Below are 19,590 nucleotides of genomic sequence, written 5' to 3'. Positions count from 1 at the left end.
AAAGTCCTGGCACTGTTGTTTCATGTGTCCTTGTGCAGAGAGGGGATGAGGAGAGTCAAAAGTGGGAAACAATAGCCCCAGCTCAGCTGAAATGTTTTTATTGTGTGTATTCTCCCCTCAGCACTGTGTCACTCACCTGCTCTGCTTTTATGGGTGAATCGATGGAGAGCACAACTGACTGAAGTACCTGGAGGGGCCTTCAAGGAATCTGGAGAGGGACTTTGAACAAGGGCCTGGAGTGCAAGGACAAGGGGGAATGGCTTCCCACTGGCAGAGGGCAGGGTTAGATGGGATACTGTGGGGAAATTCTCCCCTGTGAGGGTGGTGAGGCCCTGGCACAGCTTCCCCAGAGAAGCTGCGGCTGCCCCATCCCTGGAAGTGTCCAAGGCCAAGCTGGACACCGCTTGGAGCAACCTGGGATAGTGGAAGGTGTCCCTGCCCATGCGATGGTCTTTGAGGTCCTTTCTAACCTAAACCATTATTTAACTGAGTATCTGATGTGCTGGTACTGGCTGCTAACAATGAGATCCTCATTTTGGAAGAAAATTTCATTTTGGCTGTAGTGTGGGATTTGAGGGCAGGCGGGATTGCACTTCTGTGAGTGTAAACCTTTTGTGGGTGCCAGTCACCTGGTGACTACATAAAAGCTGAACATTATTAAACACCGGCAGCTACCCTGCCTGGAAGCAGTAGATTTAACTGTGGCATTGTCAGCAACGAGAAAGCCAGACCAGACCTAAACCTGGTTCTGCTGGAGCCTGGCCAGGTAAGGAGGAAGAGAGAAGCATGAAGGTGTGGTTGAGACAAGGATAGTCCGGTGTTAGTTTACACATTCCATTAATTAGTGCTGCATCGGGGCTGTTGGCAGATCATCAGAGACTTGATTTTAAAACGATGTTCCCAACAGCAAAGGGGAACCCAGCTTTGTGGAACGCTGGTGGTGGCTCATTCCCTCTCAGCTGTGTATTAACCGACATTAAGGAGTTCAACCCTTAAAATGTTTGGAGCGCCCACCCTGTTACGGTAAGTGCATAAACCTGATTTTTAGAGTGGCTTTCACGATTCTGGTCAGAATTACAATATTTATCTACAGAGCTGGTATGGAGGCCTGGCTCTGCTCTGGGGAGCTCTACAGTCTCAGAGTGGTGCCTACAAACGAGTCTTAAAGCAAATTGAGGAAGAGGGTTTGGCCGGCTGTGGCATTTGCATCTGCTCAAGGCTGAAGCTGTTGCTTCACGAAAAGAAAACCGCGGGTGAGCTTGGTGCAGAAACGGTGCTGGATAGAAATAACAAACCCCAAAAAATGGACCGAGGGCTGGTGCCAGCCGCGGTGTTAAAGGCCGTGCCCGTGAGCTCTGTCTCAGCGCTACAGAGCTGCAACTTGTGTGGGAACTGTTTGGTGGTGGCAAACAATCTGACATTTCCAAACAACTGGTTTCCAAACCTGCCCTTTAGGTGATGATTTGGGCAATCGCTCAGTCCGGGGGAACTGGCGCAGGTAACCTGGTTTGCCCCCAGCCGCCCTGACGCTGGAAGCCCAGTGTTTGCACAGGGGCAGGGGGATGAGGCGGGGGACGCGGGGGCTCGTGTCCCTCCGAGGCGGACGCGGGGAGCCCGCAGCGGGGCTCGGCGGCAGCGGGACCGGCCGGGGCTCCGCGCTGCGACCCGCGGGGAGGTGAGGCGGGGCCGCGCGGCCCGGGGGGGAATAAAACACTGGGGAAAAAAATTTATAAATAAACAAAAGAACAAAACACACCCCAAGAGCGGCTTACAAGGGGCGGGCGGGCAGGATGCGGCTACTTGGGGGGAAACCTGCCCCTCCCCGGGGCGGAGCGGGGCCTCCCTCTCTCCCTCCCTCTCTCCTTCCATCTCTCCCTCCCTCCTTCCCTCCCTCCTTCCCTCGCTGCCGCCGCCGGAGCGGAACCGAAAGCGAAGGCGGCGCCGGGCAGCCGCGCTCCGGCCCAGCGCGGCGGAGGCTGCGGGGGCTGCGGGGTCCCGGGGTCGCTCCCCGCCAGGTCGGTGCTGCGGGAGCTGGCGGGGAGGCCGGGCGGGCCCGGGCGGGGGATGCGCCCGCGGTGGCGGAGACAAAGCCGCGCCCGGAGGGACCGGGCGGGCGGGGGCGGCCGGGCCAGGGATGGAGCGGGGATGGAGCCGGGGCTGGGGCTGCTCTCCGGGCGGCGAACGGCATCGCCTCCGGACGGGGCTCTCGTGGCCGGCCTGTGCGGACACTCCCGCGGTGCGGGCTCGGTGCTGTCATTTCCCCATCCCGCTCCGGGGAGCTGCGCCGTGGCCGCCGGGGCCCCGCGGACATCCCGCTGCCGCCGGCCCCGACACGTGCTGCGGGACCCGGCGGGTGCCGGCATCCCGGGCGCGCCATGGGACCGGGTGGCCACACCGCGTGCCCCACAGACCCCACGGGGCTCCTGCCCGGGGATGGAGGGGCGAGATCAGGGGTGCCAGGGAAAGACAGGCCATGGGGTTGGGAAAAGAGGGGATTTTTAAGGTGAAGAGGCAAGTGAGAGTCCAGGAAAAGGTGAAGGGGGTGGAGTTGATGGAGCGGCTGTGTACAGGGGACAGGTCTCATTAGAAGCCACAGGTTGGGTTGCTGCGAGTGACGGAGCGTGGTTAGGAAGTGGGATGCAGCCCTGCAGCCACGTGCACGGCACAGAGCGTCAGGAGCATGAAGGTAACATTCAAGACCAAGAGCAGAAGTGAGATGACCACGGGAAGCTAGTGTGATGGAGCTGTGGGCTGACTGCAATGCTGCAGGGGCAGAAACCACCCCTGGGAACAGGACCTGGTTGTCCTCAGGGCCAGGGGGACCACACTGGGGAGAGGATGTGTGGTGGCTGTGGGCACCGGAGAGACCACAACCAGAGAGACAGCCCCTCTCCTGGGAGAACGAGCCCCATCCGTCTCCTGGCCCCTCTCCATGAGCACTTTCTCTTGGGAAAAACAGCCAACAGACCCCAAAAGCCCATACCTGAGTGTGCTGTGAGGGGTGTCTGATGGACCAGTGCTGTTCTGGGGAAGGCTGTTACCACTTTGGGGAGGTAATTTGGAGGAGCCTTTGCTTTCAACTCAGCCCTAATGTCTTTTAAAGTGCAGAAGTGCTCTCATTTCCTCTCTTGTGGGCATCATGGGCTGGAGCTGATGTTTCCAGGAAAACTGGGAGTCGCTTGGCAGTGCTGAGCAAGGTGATGGGAATGCCCTGAGCTCATCCTGGCCCGTGCTCAGCACCATCTCTGGAGCTTATGCTCTTTTGGGATGCTCATTATATATTGTTTCAGCAGTATTAGGGAGTATCCTCAAAATTATAAAAAAACCTCGGTAAAGACGTTTTTGTGACTCCTGTTGAAACCTGCTGCTGGGTGTTGTGACACTACAATGCTACCAGTTTGGCTTTGCATTTTTTCCCCAGTTCTTTTTACCCTGTGCTGGCTGGGCCAGGCAGCGCAGGAGGCTCTTCCATTCACCCTGGGGCGATGACAAGCTTTGCTGCTTGGGCACAGCGACCTGTCCTAGATGAGGCATGGGTGCCTGTTTCCAGTATCTCATAAATTTGGGTGTCCTCTTGACTTCTAGAGAAACTGCCGAGAGATTTTTTCCCATTAAAGTCAGGTGGGGGATGCATATGGTCTTTGTATACTACAGTGACTAATATATTTCTGGCAAGGTCTGTGCTCACCCGTAGGAAGGGAAACTGTGATCGATGCCCCCGTTGCTGCAGATGACACCACTCTTGGCACAGGCACTTCCACCGCTGACCCTGACCGGGGAAAGCAAAATAGCCACTGGACTCTGCCCAGGGAGACCAATAACTGCCCCAGGCTGGCCCTGCTTGGCTTTTAACCAACCTTCAGCAATAGCAGGGGAGAATCTCTGCGAGTAAAATCAGCCCTGGTTTTGGTGTTTTGAGTTCAATAAACAGCTTAAGTTGGCATTTGTGAGCTGACCCCCACGGAAGGATGGATGCAGGGGTCACTGCCGAGCTGCCACCAAGTCTTACCCCCTTAGGAGGGTCTGATCCTGACACTGTGGCTGCCTTGCCACAGGGAAGCACGCGTGGGGAAGGCGAGTGTGCGGCCCCCGCATCTGGGGAGAGAAACAGCTCTGGGGAGGGAAGGGCAGGCTGAGGCATCCGTAGGCTCTGATTTAAATCCGAGCAGTCAGTGCTGCCTGCGAGGTGTCACCCTCTGCACTCGCCCAGAATCGGTCGGCATGTTCCCCTCTGGAGGTGGCCACATCCAGCAGGGCCCAGGCAGGGCCCACACGCTCTCAGCAGAGCTGGGGCGGCCCGAGGGGGCTGTGAAAATCCCTCACCCTCACGGGGGCTGATTTCACTCCCATTCGCTTCCGCTCGAGCCACGTGGACTCTGAGCGAGAGGGAGAGCTGCTGCCAGGGTTTCGCAGACCTCTTTTCATTTTAATATCCCTCTCCTTGCTGAATTAGATGCGAGACTGATTGCTTCGATAATCCTGCTGCAGCCGCTATGGGTTATATATGGATTGCAGCCAAAAGCTGTGCCGATAAATCATTCCTATACACCAGGCTGTTATATTTCCTGAGGATTTTGTGGGCATGTGCTGCTCCCTTTTACATAAGGATCTGCTGGAGTTCATACCAGAATGGGCTGCTTTTCCCCAGGCAAGGGCCTGGATGGGTTGGTGTAGCCAAAGCCCCCAGGCTGTATTTTCTCTCTTTGGGATTATTGCCCTCATTTCAGCTATTTACTTTTCTCTCTGGCTGGGAATACAGCTGTTCACCTCCTCCTCCTCAGCCTCCTCATGTGCTTATTAAGGATAACAGGGCTGTGTTCAACAGTGTGACCCCACTTTTGGGTTTCTCTCAGGGGAGGTGTCATCTCAGAGGGCAATTTCTGAAAACCCCCATCCTCCAACCCTTTGCACACACTCAGAGGGAAAACCCATCTGATTTCCCACTCCAGCTGATGTTAGGATGGGGCTTGGATGACTTTTAGTTCACAGAGCCTGGGGAAGCCTGCTTGAATTAATCAGACTTGATATGTTTATCCTGGTCAAGCCAATTAACTCCCGCCGGCCAGGACACGCTCAGCTCTCAAGTGTGACTGAGACTTCATAACTCTATTTTGCTCAAGCCTGGCAAAGTTTATCAGGAACGCTTGGAAATCGGGATGCAGGCAATTCTCTGGGGGCAGGATGGGATGCCCAGCCGCGCTGTGGCACCGCTGGGGACCGATGTTGCTACCAGTGATGTTCCTGGGGTGGTTTCATCCCAAGGCTGCCCTGATGAGCTGCCTTTTTTGGTGCGGCCACAGAGCACGGTGAGGGTAGAGGGCACAGCATTCTGGATCAGCTCCGGCTTCAGGGCAGCTATTTATATGTGCCCACTGGAGGGGTGCCCAAAGCAAGCCAGGCAAATGGCCTTGAGATGCATCCCTGTGAATTCAGGATGAATGGGGGGGGCTGCCTGTTTGTTTTAATCCATTTGGGAGTGCATTAAAACACGCTGCCGTGGGCTGCCAGCAGCACTGCGGGGAGAATTTGGCTTGGCTGGTGGCTCCCAGCTCTCTCATCCAGCAGAGCCCCATCCAGGAGCGGATTCAGCCCCACGAAACCTGGCGTTTCTGGAATAGTTTGCCCTTGTTGCTGTTCGTTGGCTTATTTATAGCCTCCCCCATCCCTGTGCTTCTCCGTGCCTCGGAGCAGCGAGCGGTGCCGCGTTGGCTTCAGCTCCAGGCCAGTCCCACTTGGGCACAAAAGCTCCGGTTTATAGATCAGTGTTGAAAACAGCAATTAGGCCATTGTGAAGCCTCGAGGAGGGGGAGATGATTTGATTTCTGTACTTGACCCATAATTTCTGCTGGGCTGATTCAGAGTGGTTGTGCTGCGGGTGCAGCACGGAAACTTCAATGGAGATGAGTGGAGCTAATTTTAACTGGCCGCCTCGTCGAGGTGTGGGAACCAGGCAGAAAAACGCCTCAAACCCTGTTCCTGCTTCTGGGCTGGTTGTTTCAGGATATTTTTTTCGCTTCCTTCTGTGGCAACTTGTTAACCTAGAAATTAAAAACAGCACCAGTGTTGGGGCAGGGAAGAGGGATGGTTTAGAGCCAACCAACCACTGAACAGCCCCAGGAGCTGTGGGGTGCCTGGCACGTGTGAATCAACATAATTTTCTCCTCTTTTTTAATTATCACTTAATTATTTGATTTTTTTTTTTTTTAATTCTTTGTTGCTAACAGTTTTCTCTACCTCAAGGTTTGGGGACCTGAGTTTTGCACAGAAGGCCACAGGGCGAGGAAGAGAAATCGCTGGCAATGATAGGCTGTGGGAGGAAGCAGTGAGCCAGGGGGCTGGTCCTACACCCCACGCTTGGTGAGTCCCTGTGCCCCTGAACTGCTTTGTCTGAGGGGGGGGTTGGCAAAGATGTGCTCACTTTGAGCAGTAAAGTAGGGAACTCAGTGGTATTTATGCCGGTATAGTGCAATTCTGGATCCTGCCCTTTAACCCCTTTGGAGTATTTCCGTAGTGGAGATGATGGAGTTGTTGTTCCCTGGAGGTGTTTAGATAAAGGGCATGGGAGGAACAGTAGTGACAGCCCTGGGGTTGAGGCTGGCTCCGGCCTGGGGTCTGTCCCATGGCAGGGTGATTGTGCATCCTGGTGCCATCCTGCACCACTGCCCTTGGCTTTGCCATTCCCTATGGAATGAATAAATCAATCTGTAGCACAATGACGAGCAGGAAATCCTGCTTTCCGGAGAGCCTGGCTGACCCACCCTGTGTTTGCAGGCACATCTCCCCGCCACAGCATGGCCAGGATGAGGCCATCAGTCTCTCCACACTGCCACATGTCCCCGGCAGCTTGCCTGCCCCACGGCCCCTCTGCTGCACTGGAAGCTGCGGCCGCCAAGCTCCCGCGGCGCTGCGGGACCCCCCGGCGCTGAGCCCCGGCCACACCAGCATGGCCTCGCTCATCGTGGTGACCGAGCACGACGCCACGGGGAGCGCAAGCGAGGAGGAGATGGACGTGCCCAGCAGTGAGGGCTTTGGGGATGGCCGGAAGCTGCACCTCTCCGGCCGCAAGCTGTCCCTGCAGGAGCGGCCGCAGCCTGCCCGCTCACCTGGGAATGGCAACGGCGCCAGCGAACGCTTCATCTACCCCTCCCTCCCTTACTCCCCGGTGACGTCCCCACACTCCTCCCCACGGCTGCCACGGCGGCCGACGGTGGAGTCCAACCGTGTGTCCATCACGGGATTGCAGGTGAGGGGGATGAACATTACAGGTGAGAAGGGTGAATGCTGCTCCCACAGTTCTCCTGCCCCCATCTGCCTGGATTTCCCCACCGTGGCATTTCTTCTCACTTGTTTTTTTTGGGATAAACCCCTATGGCATGTTTGCATGTGTGTGGCAGAGGGCAGTGGGACATGCTGGGCCATGGGGACAGCCCTCAGGGAGGCGAGATCCCAACTCACCAGTTTTTGTGCCTTTTGCTGATGCCACCAACTCTCACAGCTGTTTGGTGGAAGCCAGGAGTGTACCACAAGTTTCTTTATTCCTTAAAAATAAGAAACAGAGAAGTTCACTGAGACCTAAAGAGAAAACAGCCCTGCCTGCCCCGAGCCTGACAGAAAACAGGCAGCAAGAGGCTGCTTTGCCCAGAAGAAATAAAATTACTTGGCACCAGGTTGCCAGCATTAAACCCCTCAGGGCTCTCCCGGTCCGTTGCTCTTGTTCCACATGAGTGGGCAGGACAGGATCGCCTGCCCGGCCGTTAACGTTTGCAATTAGCCATCTATAAACACACCAACGTGTGGCTTAGTGGGTGGCTTTTGTGGCTCATGAATCAAAGCTGCCCAGCTCCACACGGGTGCTTGGGTAGAGCAGGACAGGGCGTGAGTTTGCAGAGAAAGTTTTGCTGGAGATTTAAAAGAAGAGCGAACGCGAGCAGTTTTGTGGCTCATGCCAAACTTCCCCGCTCTCTCCCCACAGGACTGTGTGCAGCTCAACCAGTACAAGCTGAAAGATGAGATTGGGAAGGTGAATATTGGGTTTGGGGTGGGATGAGGGGTTTTGGGGTGGGAGAGTGTCGGGCTCGCTTTCACTTTCCAGTCATGGGAATGCTTCAGAATGGGAGCAGTCCATCCACTTGCCATGGCAGTTCTTTGTTGCTTCCTGTTCGGTTCTGAGTGGTGCCAATTGAATTGTATATTTTAAAAATTATTATTAATTTTCCCCCTTCGCTCTCCCTCCCACGCAGTGGGGCATTTGAAGCTTTTCTTTGCTGTCAGTGTGATGTCAGACTGTACACCCCCCTGTTCCTCCCAGCATCGCCCACCAGCTCTGTGATCCCTGTGGGGTGGGTTTGCGGAGGAGCCCAGAGCCAGGTTTGGTGATGTGGGTTTTTTGGATTGTCCCTAACTGCTGCCCCATGGCTGTGCCCCCTCTCCAGGGCTCCTACGGGGTGGTAAAGCTGGCCTACAACGAGGATGATAACACCTACTATGTGAGTAGCTCAAGGCCCTAGAGCCCGCAGCAGGGCAAGGTGGGAGGGGGATGGATCCCCTCTGCTGACTCCCTGCCCCATCCCACCAGCCACATTTTATCCTTGACTAGCCCCAAATTCCACATTTGTTCCCCTCTTGCAGGCAATGAAGGTTCTCTCAAAAAAGAAGCTGATGAGACAGGCGGGCTTCCCCCGTAAGTGGCACAAAACCTTTTGGTTGGGGGATGTTTTGGGGATCCTGGGGGATTGTTCCTGACTGGACACATCTTTGCCTTTCCCACAGGCCGCCCGCCGCCCCGCGGGGCCAAAGCTGCTTCTGAGGGCTGCCTGCAGCCCAGAGGGCCCATCGAACAGGTCTACCAGGAGATTGCCATCCTGAAGAAGCTGGACCACCCCAACGTGGTGAAGCTGGTGGAGGTAAGCGCTGGCTTCCTTCCAAAACTCATCCTTGAGCGTGATGGAACCTGGATGCTGCAGGGATGGGCTACACCTTGTCTTGGGTGAAGGGGAGTGACCCCAGAAGGGAGCAAGGGCCTAAGGTCCTGCCTTAGGGAGAATTGTGTTTTCCTTGGTTTAGAAGGAAACACCTCCTCACCTCCCAAAAGATTTTTTCTTTCCTGCCCAGAAATGGAAATGCAGAAAAATATTGCTTCTGTGGAGGAAGCAAGTGCTGAGACAGGTTTTGGGGATGAACTGGTGTTTCTGTGCAGGTTCAGCTGTGCAGCTGCCTTGCCCTCCACCCACTGCCTGTATGAAACAGTCCAAAAATCAAGAATTAAGGATGAGCAGGCTGGAGTTTATTTGGCTCATGAGTCAGATGATGCTTCCTGTGTGTTTTAAATATTTGCTTCCTTGAAGTACAGCTACATCTCTGTCCTCTTTTTTTCCCTACTCTTGTGGGTAGAAGCTCAGAGATGAGCAGACCGTGCTGATGGTGCAGATGGTGCAAAACTGAGATGGCTGCTAAATAAAATATCACAATTTTTAATTTGCAAGGCTTTCTTGGCACTGTTTAATTGCCTTTTTGCTTCCTTTGGCAGGTCCTGGATGACCCCAGTGAGGATCACCTGTACATGGGTAACTGCCCACTGCCCTGGGGTGTCAGAGGGATGGGGCAAAAGGTTCCCACTGTGTTTTAGAGCAGTTTTGTGTGCGGGGCTGGGTCTCTTCTTCACTTTGGGTATAGCCTGGATGTGCTGGAGTAGCAAATAGGATGAGGTTTGGGTAGGGAACAGAGACAAGAGTGCTTTATAGCACTTTATTGGCATTAATTCGGTGCCAGGGCATGTTTTGCCATGAGAACACCAGCACTGATGTTCTCAGCTTTGAAGCCGGGCTGATAGAAAGTAGTTTTTATTTCTTTGACTTCAGGGAAAAAGGCACGAGTTAATGATCCAAGGTACAAATGAGCCACATTCCAACCTGCCTGGCAGACTGCAGTTGTTTGCTTGATGTAAATACAAAACTCTTGGAGAAGGCATTTCTTTTCCATCATTTATGTTCAGCCTGTACTAGTGGAGGAGTGTGTGAGGCCAAGTGCAGAGGTTTGCTCGGGGTGTGGGCTCTGCTTTTTTGGTGGCAAACTGAGGGTTTTTATGTGCCGTGGAGGGCACTTCATGATGCTGAAGCTGCAGCACTGAGAAGATAGTTGGCAGCATCCCCTTAAGTGAAAATGGGAGCAACCCAAATGCCACATGCCTTGCATAAGACGGCATCTCCTTTTTAAAAATAACATATTATTTTTAGAATTTTTGTCATTAAAATAATTGCTTTTGTGCTGAGACTGCTTGCAGGAGCCATACCCTGTAAGCGATCCGTAATCACCTTCTCTTTTGTGTTGCAGTGTTTGAACTGGTGAAGCAGGGGTGAGTACTGAATTCCAGATTAAATCCTACTAACACTTGAACATGAGATGGGTTTGTGGGTGGCAGAGCTTGGCCACCCAAGGTGGGAATGGGGTACAGAGGTGATGGGGAGGTTCATGGTGGGGCTTGAGGTCTGAGTAGCGTCTCCCCAGCCCGGTTACAGCTGAGTACACCCTGCAGGTGCCTGTGTTTGGGGTTGTGTGCTGTCACCAGCTGGTGACAAAGCCTTCGGGCCCTGTTTCAGCACATCCAGGTAGGGAATGAACTCTGTTCTCTGTTGCCTTTGCAGCCCTGTGATGGAAATCCCAACCTTGAAACCTCTCAGCGAGGACCAGGCTCGGTTCTATTTCCAGGATCTGATCAAGGGCATTGAATACTGTGAGTGTCTCTGCAAAAATGATGGGATTTCTTATTTTTGGGGTTTTTTTCTAAACACCTGGAGCTGGCCTTTCTGCTGATGTGCAGTGCTGTTTCTGGTGGCTTATGCTGCACAGGGGCTTTTAAAGCTGGGGCTGGTTGTGGCATTAGCAGAAGGGCTTAGGCCACATGGAGCCCTTGTGGCTCCTTTGCTGCAGAGCAGCAGACTAGTGCTGCTGCACCACTCGTTGTCCCTCTGGCTGCAGTGCACTATCAGAAGATAATCCATCGGGATATTAAACCTTCCAACCTCCTCGTGGGGGAAGACGGGCACATCAAGATCGCCGACTTCGGAGTGAGCAACGAGTTCAAGGGAGCTGATGCCCTCTTAACCAACACAGTGGGCACTCCTGCCTTCATGGCCCCAGAGACGCTCTCAGAAACCAGGAAAATCTTCTCTGGAAAGGTATTTTATAGCAGTTTGAAGGGTCTTGGACTAACCTTGCACACATTGTCTGTTGTAGATTTAACTATGCTTTCTTCATTCTGCAGGCTTTGGATGTCTGGGCCATGGGGATCACCCTGTACTGCTTCGTGTTTGGGCAGGTAATGAGATGGTTTTTCAGTGCTGTTGGTGTTTGGGGGGGTTGGTTTGTGCCTCCCATGTTACAGGTAAGCAGTGGCACTGGCACCTTGTGTCCCTGTTCGAGCTGAGTGGAGATGAGGATGTGTGGATGGAAATGGGAAACCTTTGCCTGTCCCTTGAATGGGTGCAGCCAAAAGGGTTGTGTTTTTCTTCTTCCCCAGTGGAAAAAATTCTGTGCCTTGGCAGATTTTTTAGGAAGGGAGCTCTTACAGCAATTGGTAATTTTTGGTTAAATGTTTTTTTCATTGTGTCTATAAGTAGACATTGGTGTAATAGGAAATCTTCTGGAATTTCCCTGTAACTGGATCTTTGCTATCGTTCATACCCTATGAGATCCTGATGTTCCTCTGGCTGCCCCACTGCTGCCTCTTAATGGAGATTGTTGCTTTCTTCATTGCTTTTTTTCTTCATGGTAGTGCCCTTTTATGGATGAAAGGATCTTGAGTTTACACAATAAAATCAAGACCCAAACGTTGGAGTTCCCAGACCAGTAAGTACTCAAAAACAAAAACAACCCATCAATCCTTATTTTACAGCTCATTGCAGTTGCTTCTCAAGCACTCCCTGGGTAGGGCTGGCCCTGCTCTTCTGTGGTTTTGCAAAACCCAGGCTTTGAGTTGGCCTCTCCCTGCTCTGCCCTGTGGGATCACACTTCACATTGCCTCATAAGGGGTTATTTTGCTTTTTCGGGGGGTTTGGAGAGGAGGGGGTGTATGAGGACCCGAAGTTGCATCCTTGCTGGGGCTGGGGTCCAGCCCCTCTGCCTGGGAAGGCTCACAGTGGCTGGCACTGAGGTGACCAACAGAGACAGCATTCATCCCTTTCCCCATCTCATCTCTCCCTTCCTTCCACAGGCCAGAAGTTACAGACTTCTTGAAGGATTTGATCACACGGATGTTGGATAAAAATCCTGAATCTAGGATTTCGGTCCCAGAAATCAAGGTACTGACCCAGCTTCCTGGTGCTGGCTGTGGCTTCACTTCTGTTGGGTTCTCCTTGCTTGGCTTTTTTTGGGAGTCAGTTTGATCGCGCCAGGCTAGGTCCTCCCCCTGTGCCCAGGGCCCCTGGGCAGGTAAGTCCCAGCTCCTTCCCCTGCTCTGGGACCTGCTCAGCTTTGGGACCTTTGGTGCCTATAGAAGTCACAGGCAAAAGGAAATCCCCTGAGTACAGTATTTCCTCTGCTACCAGGAAAGTACTGTGCAACAGCATTTCGCAGGAGATTTCTGGTCCTTCGCCCCTGCGGGAGCCTGGAAGGGGCGAGAAGCTGAGAGAATGGAGACCAAGGTAGGGGGAAAGGATTGCGGGGGAATTGCGGAACCATTTTGTGCTCCTCCTGCAGCTGACCAAGTTACCAGTGTGTGGGCAAGGAGAAACAGGGGTTCTGCCTTCAGCCATGGATTAAACCAGGTTCAGGATGAGGGCTCGGTGGGTCTCCCCATTACTGCTGCTCATACGTATGGACTGGAATAAATCTCTCCTGCCTCTTGATGCTGCCTCATCCATAAGATGAGAGTGAAGATAGGTCTCCTTCCCTAAAGCCCAGAGATCCCAGTGCTGTAGGTCACCAAGGTTATGGCTTGGTTGTGTAGGTGGGGCTAGTGCTGGCTCTGAATGAGCCACACCACGGCATTTTCTGCTCTGGACTGTGCAGTTGCTGGGAGCACCGGGGTGAGCTGGCTCACCAGTGAGATGGCACATCCCTGCCCTGCTCCCTGGCGTTTCAAGGAGCACGTAGGGGCCATAGCTTGGACAAGGAGATGCGTTTGCCAGGCTTGTGTTGTTTGAGTTATGAAAAAGAGGAAATCGTTCCTGACAGGCTGTATTATTAATTGAAGTTGCACCCTTGGGTCACCAAGAACGGAGCGGAGCTGCTGCCCACGGAGGATGAGAACTGCACCCTCGTCGAGGTGACGGAGGAGGAGGTGGAGAATTCAGTGAAGCACATTCCCAGCCTGGCCACCGTGGTGAGTACAAAGGAGTTGATGGTCTGTGGATGTACAGCAGGGTCCACGCTGCCTGCTGGGGTGGCCCTGAGCAGCTGGAGTTTGCTGCTGAAGGACAGAAGCATTGGACAGGATTAGAGCAAAGACCTTCCCTCTCTTGGAAACAAGTGCTGTAAGACACTTCAGTGTCTCAGGGTCTCAGCAGCTCACTGGGTGTGGCTGTATCCCACAGTGCAAGGGAATATTTTAGAGCAGTTCCAAAGGTAACTGTCAGTGGGTTGCTGGTCTTCACACTTGAGCTGGCTGCCCAAATATCACTGTATTTACTCAGGGCAAAAGAGCATCTGGTCCAGAACCTGCCCATGGCTGGGAGCAGGTGTTTTGGCCAGGCACAAGGAGCTCCTGCCCTGTTCTGCCTGTCCAGCCATAGGGGCTGTGGGAGCTTCTTAGGATGGAGATTTTATCTGGGCCACGACATGCATCAGCCCCCGCCTGAAGCTATTCTTGGTGACTTCATCTCATCTCTTTTCAAGCTCATATTTTTACTCTCTGCAACCCACTGTGGTGGTGAGAACCACATTGTAACTCTGTTCTGTGTGGAAGGTGAAAAATCCTTTGTGGTTTTGAACCTAATGATTTCTTTGGGTGCCGCCAGCCCTTGCCATTCACAGTTCCCTGGCATGGTGTTATCTGCCTGCAGGCACCCAGGCTGTGATGTTTTTGAAGAACAGGTTTCCCTTTGAAGCCCCTTTTCCATCTCATAGCTGTGCCCACATCTGGCCTTGTTTCTGGAGCTCTCTCCCTTTGGGGTGTGCTGCAGAAATCTCACTGACCACAGACATTTGAATATGCAAATGTACCTTGTGCTGCTCAGGCTGAAAAAGCAGATGTTGCTCTAAAGAGATCACCATTGATGAGGGGTTTATCCCCTTTTTCCTGTTCGGAGGGGACTTGATCAGTGGGCTCAGTGCTCCCAGCCCTGTTGAAATCCAGGTGTGTTCAGCACAGCTCAAGGCAAATGAGATTTTACTGCACCTCTTTGACTCTTAAATAACACACTGGCAGATGTGGTATTTTCACATTCGCATTTGATCTTCAGAATTACCCTCTGGTGCCTGATCGTTGTGCAGCCAAGTGCAGGCGTTGACACACCAGTATGAAATTCACTCATGTGGCTTTGACTCTTGCATAAAACACCCTCCCCTTTGGACATGGAAGGGTTCTCTGTGCGCGCTGGTGAGCAGATGCATGAGGCACAGAGGAATGAGAACAACATCAAATGAAGCTAAGGGCTCTCAGGGATGCACCTGCCGAGACAGAGTCCAGTGCTGCTCACCTTGTCGTCTGCTCCCACCAGCAAAACAAGCTGGGGGATGCCAGGGAAGAACCCTGGCACATCTCTGTTCCCACCAGTCTCTGATTGGTAACTTTGTGTTTTGCAGCCAAAGCTGGACAAATGGCCAGCTTTTCAGTTTGGTTTCAGATGAACATTAAGGTAAAATCATGCCAGTTCTTAACCCTCTCCCTTTCCAGTGAATTATTCTGCCAGGTAATCATGGAGAACTGGGAATTTGCAGATACTGAATGCAGTAATCAGTAAAACCTAATTCTGGGGAGGAAATAAACCTCCCAGACTTGGCTTTGCTCTCCTTTCCAGCCTCTTACACCTAGTGTGGCTCTCACCTGCAAGAGTTTCAGATGAGGATACAGCCCCTGTATTAAGCAGCTGGAGACTTGCAAAGATGCTTCCTTCTGATTTCTGTTCTTTTAATAGAGAACTTTGACTTACTTTCACTAGTTTTTTTAATTACTTGGGCATGAAAGTTGGATGTTCCTGTTGCTCTTGAATGGAGGAAAAGCAACTCTGATGAACTACATTCTGGTTTTGCAGATCTTGGTTAAAACGATGATCCGGAAGCGATCCTTTGGGAACCCGTTCGAGGGGAGCAAGAGGGAGGAGCGGTCATTGTCTTCCTCTGGGAACCTGCTGCCGTAAGTGTCATCACCTCACCTCAGCCCCAAAAGACATTTGCAGCTTTTTCCAATGTTCTGGAGGAGAAATTAAATAGCTGGGCTTTGAAACTTTCATGGGGGCCATGATTGCGACATTCACACACCCTCTGTCTGATCTGTAACTGCTTTATGGGATTTTTGTGTCATGGAATAGCCTGCTATTCTGATGGGATGAAAAACATCTTTTTATAGCACTTCCAGCCTGTTATGTGGGGAGAAGTGACACATGCTCAGTGTCCCAAAGATCCCATGGCAGGGAAGGGGCAGAAACTGGTGTCTTGTGGCCTGCTTTGCCTTTTTCTGAGTCACTCAGCAGCTGGTTTATTTCCTTTGAAAACAGGAAACGAAGCAGTGAAGATAACCTGAAATGCAACGACTTGCCCAACGTGGGAGAGGAGGAACTTCTTTCGTGAACGTAGACTTTATGGTTCTGTTGAGCAACTCAATCCAGGGCACGTCACAAAGTGTGCGCTGGGGACGAGGTGACCAGAGCCCACAGCAAACACAGCATGACATGGCGCTATCTCAGTACAATGCTGGATGTAGAGCTCACATAGCAGCATGTTATCACATGTTATCAGACATCCGACTATTTGCCATAAACATGGAACATCTCTGATCACTTGGACTGCTGACTTCTGGTGGGAGAGGCGCTGGCGGACAGCAAAGAGGTGAGCGGTTGTGGTGAGCAGCAACAGGGCTTTGCAGAACAAAACCCACAGCAGCCAAAGGAAAATGTGTTTGGAACTGCTTTTAGCTGGTTTTAATGCCAAATAATTTGCAGGGACTGACGCCGGCGTCCCAGGGGCGCGATGCCCATCGCGTAGCCGTGGGCACGCGCAGAAGGGTGAAGCTTTTGCCAAGTGGGATACACAGCAGTAAAACCAACCACACGTGTGCACTTTGAGAGTTCACGACCTACCAGGAATGTTGTTGCATCTATTTCTTGTCGTTCTGGTTTGTTTTTAATTGACACCTTTTTAACTGCATGGGAACAAAGCAAAAACCCACCTTTTCAGCTTTTTAAAGAATGCCTATCTTTGTGAGCCAAGTTGTATGAAATGGCATCTTCAGGACGTTCAGAAAGTGAGGTTAATTACCTCCTCAGGTAATTAATACCTTTCCAGAGGCCTTGGTGTGACCAGGACTTGGTAAGTTAGGTATTCAGTGTATGAAAGGAAAAGGTATTTAAGGGCTTAAGTTCAGCTTGAACTATTTTTGCTGCAGACTTAGGAGTGAAAGGTGGTGTTTAGCTGAATGTTTTAAACAACAGAAAAAGCACTAACAGTTTGTTTCTAAATCTTTTACTTGATCTAGGTAGATATATTATAAAATATAAAATTCAGGGTAAAATCCTTCACTTCCATGTACATTACATGGTTTACTACAATTAAAAATAATACAACTTATGCTGTTTTTTAAGTATAGACTTAGGGCTTGCTTAGAATTTAAGATCTTAATGATTAGCTAGTAATTTTCAAAGAAATGTTTGTTTTCCAAACTCTTAATCTGGATTCTGGGGCCAATGCTATGTATTTTTTGCAAGTTTGTTACCAGTAATTTGTGAATGCCTGTGGGTCAGAGGCTTGTTAGTAAATTAAGTGTATATCTAGTTCATGGATTGTTTCTTACGAAGAGCTCTTTCACCTTCAGTCAGATTACTCTGATTATTTGTGGTGCTTGTACAAAATAATAATCTGTCATGTGGTGGGAGAGACTCTGGTGTCCAGACTCACTTTCCCAAGTTCTCTGTGCTTGAACAAAGCTGGAGAAGGAGGAGCCAGGGTTTGCCTAAGGAAAGGGGTCACGGTAAGTACAGTTGTTTTGTGGATGGAGTGTGGGACTAGGGGGAAAAGGTCTGGTTGTTTTCCCTTCTCAGTCTGATGTGGTTGTGTGACCTTGAACGAGGCATTTGATGTACCTGACAGAGAAGGAGGATTTGAGTCTCCCAAGCTTGTGAGGGACTGATAAGGTGTAATTCTTTGCCCTCAGGAAGAAGGCACTAGGAGACTGCCAAGTATTTGGATTAATGGTAAGATCTCTGCCTATTAACCCTGGCCATGGATGCCCTGCCTTTAGAAAGTGACCGTTCCCTTGTCTTCCTTTATCCTGGACAGCACAAGCAGCAGCGTGCCGAGGTCCTTGGCCCCGCTGCAGTCAGACCTGGCCTGGTAATTCCTGGTTAGGACTGGTTTTTGTTAAAGCCAGGACAGCATTAGCAAGGGTGCAGATGCCTACCCAAACTGTCCCTTACGCCTTTTGATCACTTCAAACGATGTTCCCCCTGAATTGCAATTTATTATGGAAACATTGTGCTGCTGGCCTCTCCAAAGCCAGTGAGGACAGGACAGTTGGTGGTTTAGGAGCAATACTATGGAGTCTGGAGCCATAAGACACGCACTGTTTTCCTCCCATTTTAGTCCGAGGCTATGCCAAAGCCCTGCAGCTTCAGCTATGGGAAAACCAAACAGGTAACTTGGGGGCCAGCATGACTACAGCTGCCTGCTCCCTCTTTCCTACAAAGGACTTTTCATTGTGGAAATGTGTGTGAGTGGGCAGCCTGGTTCTCTAACCCTGCAAATGGACTTGATCTGCCAAAAAAAAATGTAAAAAGCTAGGGGATCTGATTCTTTGTAGCTAGTGCATAGTAATGTGTGTGGTGTGTTTGCTAGAGGTGTGTTGTAGAGATCTCCGTGCTGCCCATCCCTGGTTGTGATTTGTCAGGTGAGACAATTTACATTGACCAAACAGGTCTGCCAGGTGTAACGCAGCTTCTCAACAGCTGTACCAGCTCCCTGCTGCCCAGTCAGTCTCTGGGCCTCAGATACTCCCACAGATCAGTGTCTGATTGCCTGCACGGGCTTGGTTCTGAAGGATGCTAAAGCTCAGCACTTCCCCAAGGTGCTCTCCAAACCGAGTATCCCTCAGTGCAGGCTCTGGTAGGGCTGCAGCCAAATGCACGTTTCGGAAAGAAACGCGATGTGGATTTTCCTGGTTGGTCAGCTCTGTTGAAAGCATAAAGCGTGGCCATGTGAGGGAGATCTCTCTAAATGCATGACCTGTTAGAGAAGCTGTACTGTGTATATAAACCTGCTCAGTTCCCCAGCTGCTGTTCCTTAGTAGTAACGCTGGCTTTCTCCTTATAGTGAAGTGAACATTTTGCTTGTGCCTTGGAACTGGGCAATAGCTTGATTTCCCCAACTCCCTTCCTTCCAAGCAAGCCCGGTGCTGACTGTGGGCTTATTGCTGGGTACTAAGCCTTTTTGGCTCCGAAAGCACACAGGAAAGTGCTAAGGGGAAACCAGGCCTCTTGTCTGAGTAGTTTTCCATGGTGGTTCCCTTTTACCTATCAGGCAATCGATCTGTTTCTTTTCTAAGGTCCTGAACTATTCCTGATTTTTATACTGTTTGTTTAATGACAAGGCTTGTGTTTCATTCCTACCCCTTTATTATGCATTTAACTTTATCAGGTGTATCAAGTTTAAATACTGTGTATTTACCACTTTTAAATTATATTACCTAAGAAGAAAGAATAAAGCAACAACTAAGTGTTTTTCCACACAGCTATTCAAGCTTCACTGTACAAGTTGAAATAAATGACATGCAACCAAACCCAGAGTTAGCTGATCAAGTGGAACCATTATTCTGTTTGAGTGGTCTTTATCAAGCTGTAAGAGTTTGGTTGTTGGAAGAGGAATCTGAAAGTACTCTCCTGTGTTAGTGAAGTCTGGTGCTCTACCATTACTGGGGATCTTGGGCTAGGATGAGACCACAGCAGCTCAGGCCACTGTATAATCCAAACTGAGCAATCACATGCATAGACTGGAGCACTGACTCTTGGAAGGGCACTCTTTGAGTTGGGACATAACTTAGTGCTCAGCAGCAGCAGGCACATAGAGAATAAAACAAATTGATAATGCTGTGGTTTATCCACTGTGCTGCTGGAGAAAGGCAGCTAGGATGCTGGAGGTATGGAATAGATCCCAGGGCTCTGTAACACCAGAAAAGATTCAGAGAAAGGGAAGACCTGGACTTTGTGAGTCACTGTGATCACTAGAGCTGCTCGAGGCCATGTGAATATAAAAGCCAACAAATCCACTTCAATCAAATTGTGTAAACCCATTAAATGCAGCAGCCCAGACACAGGGTTGGTGTGATGGTGAAAAGCACGAGAGGTGTGCCAGGGAGTAACAGATCTGTTCTTCCAAGCAGTTGGTACCAGCATTCAGATAAAGACCGTAAGACCTTGGCCTCTGACTTACAAGTCTTCTCCCTTGGAG

The 19,590-nt window shown here is 51.3% G+C and overlaps 1 protein-coding gene across 1 annotated transcript; it reads left to right on the top strand.

Annotated features, from left to right (window-relative positions):
• The first annotated feature begins 1,860 nt into the window (after nucleotides 1-1,860).
• Nucleotides 1,861-18,928, top strand: CAMKK2 (calcium/calmodulin dependent protein kinase kinase 2). Its single transcript, XM_039560970.1, has 18 exons — nucleotides 1,861-2,015; nucleotides 6,241-6,357; nucleotides 6,772-7,243; nucleotides 7,973-8,020; nucleotides 8,433-8,486; nucleotides 8,629-8,680; nucleotides 8,770-8,903; nucleotides 9,527-9,563; nucleotides 10,330-10,351; nucleotides 10,641-10,729; nucleotides 10,975-11,174; nucleotides 11,261-11,314; nucleotides 11,771-11,844; nucleotides 12,209-12,296; nucleotides 12,543-12,638; nucleotides 13,190-13,318; nucleotides 15,189-15,289; nucleotides 15,651-18,928. The coding sequence occupies exons 3-18, from the start codon at nucleotides 6,944-6,946 to the stop codon at nucleotides 15,721-15,723; spliced, it is 1,551 nt and encodes a 516-aa protein (XP_039416904.1). The 5' UTR covers nucleotides 1,861-2,015; nucleotides 6,241-6,357; nucleotides 6,772-6,943; the 3' UTR covers nucleotides 15,724-18,928.
• The last annotated feature ends 662 nt before the right edge of the window (nucleotides 18,929-19,590 follow it).

The sequence above is a fragment of the Corvus cornix genome, chromosome 15, assembly GCF_000738735.6.
Source record: "Corvus cornix cornix isolate S_Up_H32 chromosome 15, ASM73873v5, whole genome shotgun sequence".
In the NCBI taxonomy this organism is placed as follows: Eukaryota; Metazoa; Chordata; class Aves; order Passeriformes; family Corvidae; genus Corvus; species Corvus cornix.
The sequence above is the reverse complement of the archived record's forward strand: the minus strand, read 5'-3'. Positions and strand labels throughout refer to the sequence as shown.

Excerpts from the sequence above, each read along its gene's own strand:
- CAMKK2 (XM_039560970.1), top strand. The coding sequence starts at position 6,944 with ATGGCCTCGCTCATCGTGGTGACCGAGCACGACGCCACGGGGAGCGCA. Across the intron at positions 8,681-8,769 it reads GAGACAGGCGGGCTTCCCCC|GCCGCCCGCCGCCCCGCGGG; the intron begins GTAAGTGGCACA and ends CCTTTCCCACAG. Across the intron at positions 12,297-12,542 it reads TTTCGGTCCCAGAAATCAAG|GAAAGTACTGTGCAACAGCA; the intron begins GTACTGACCCAG and ends CTCTGCTACCAG.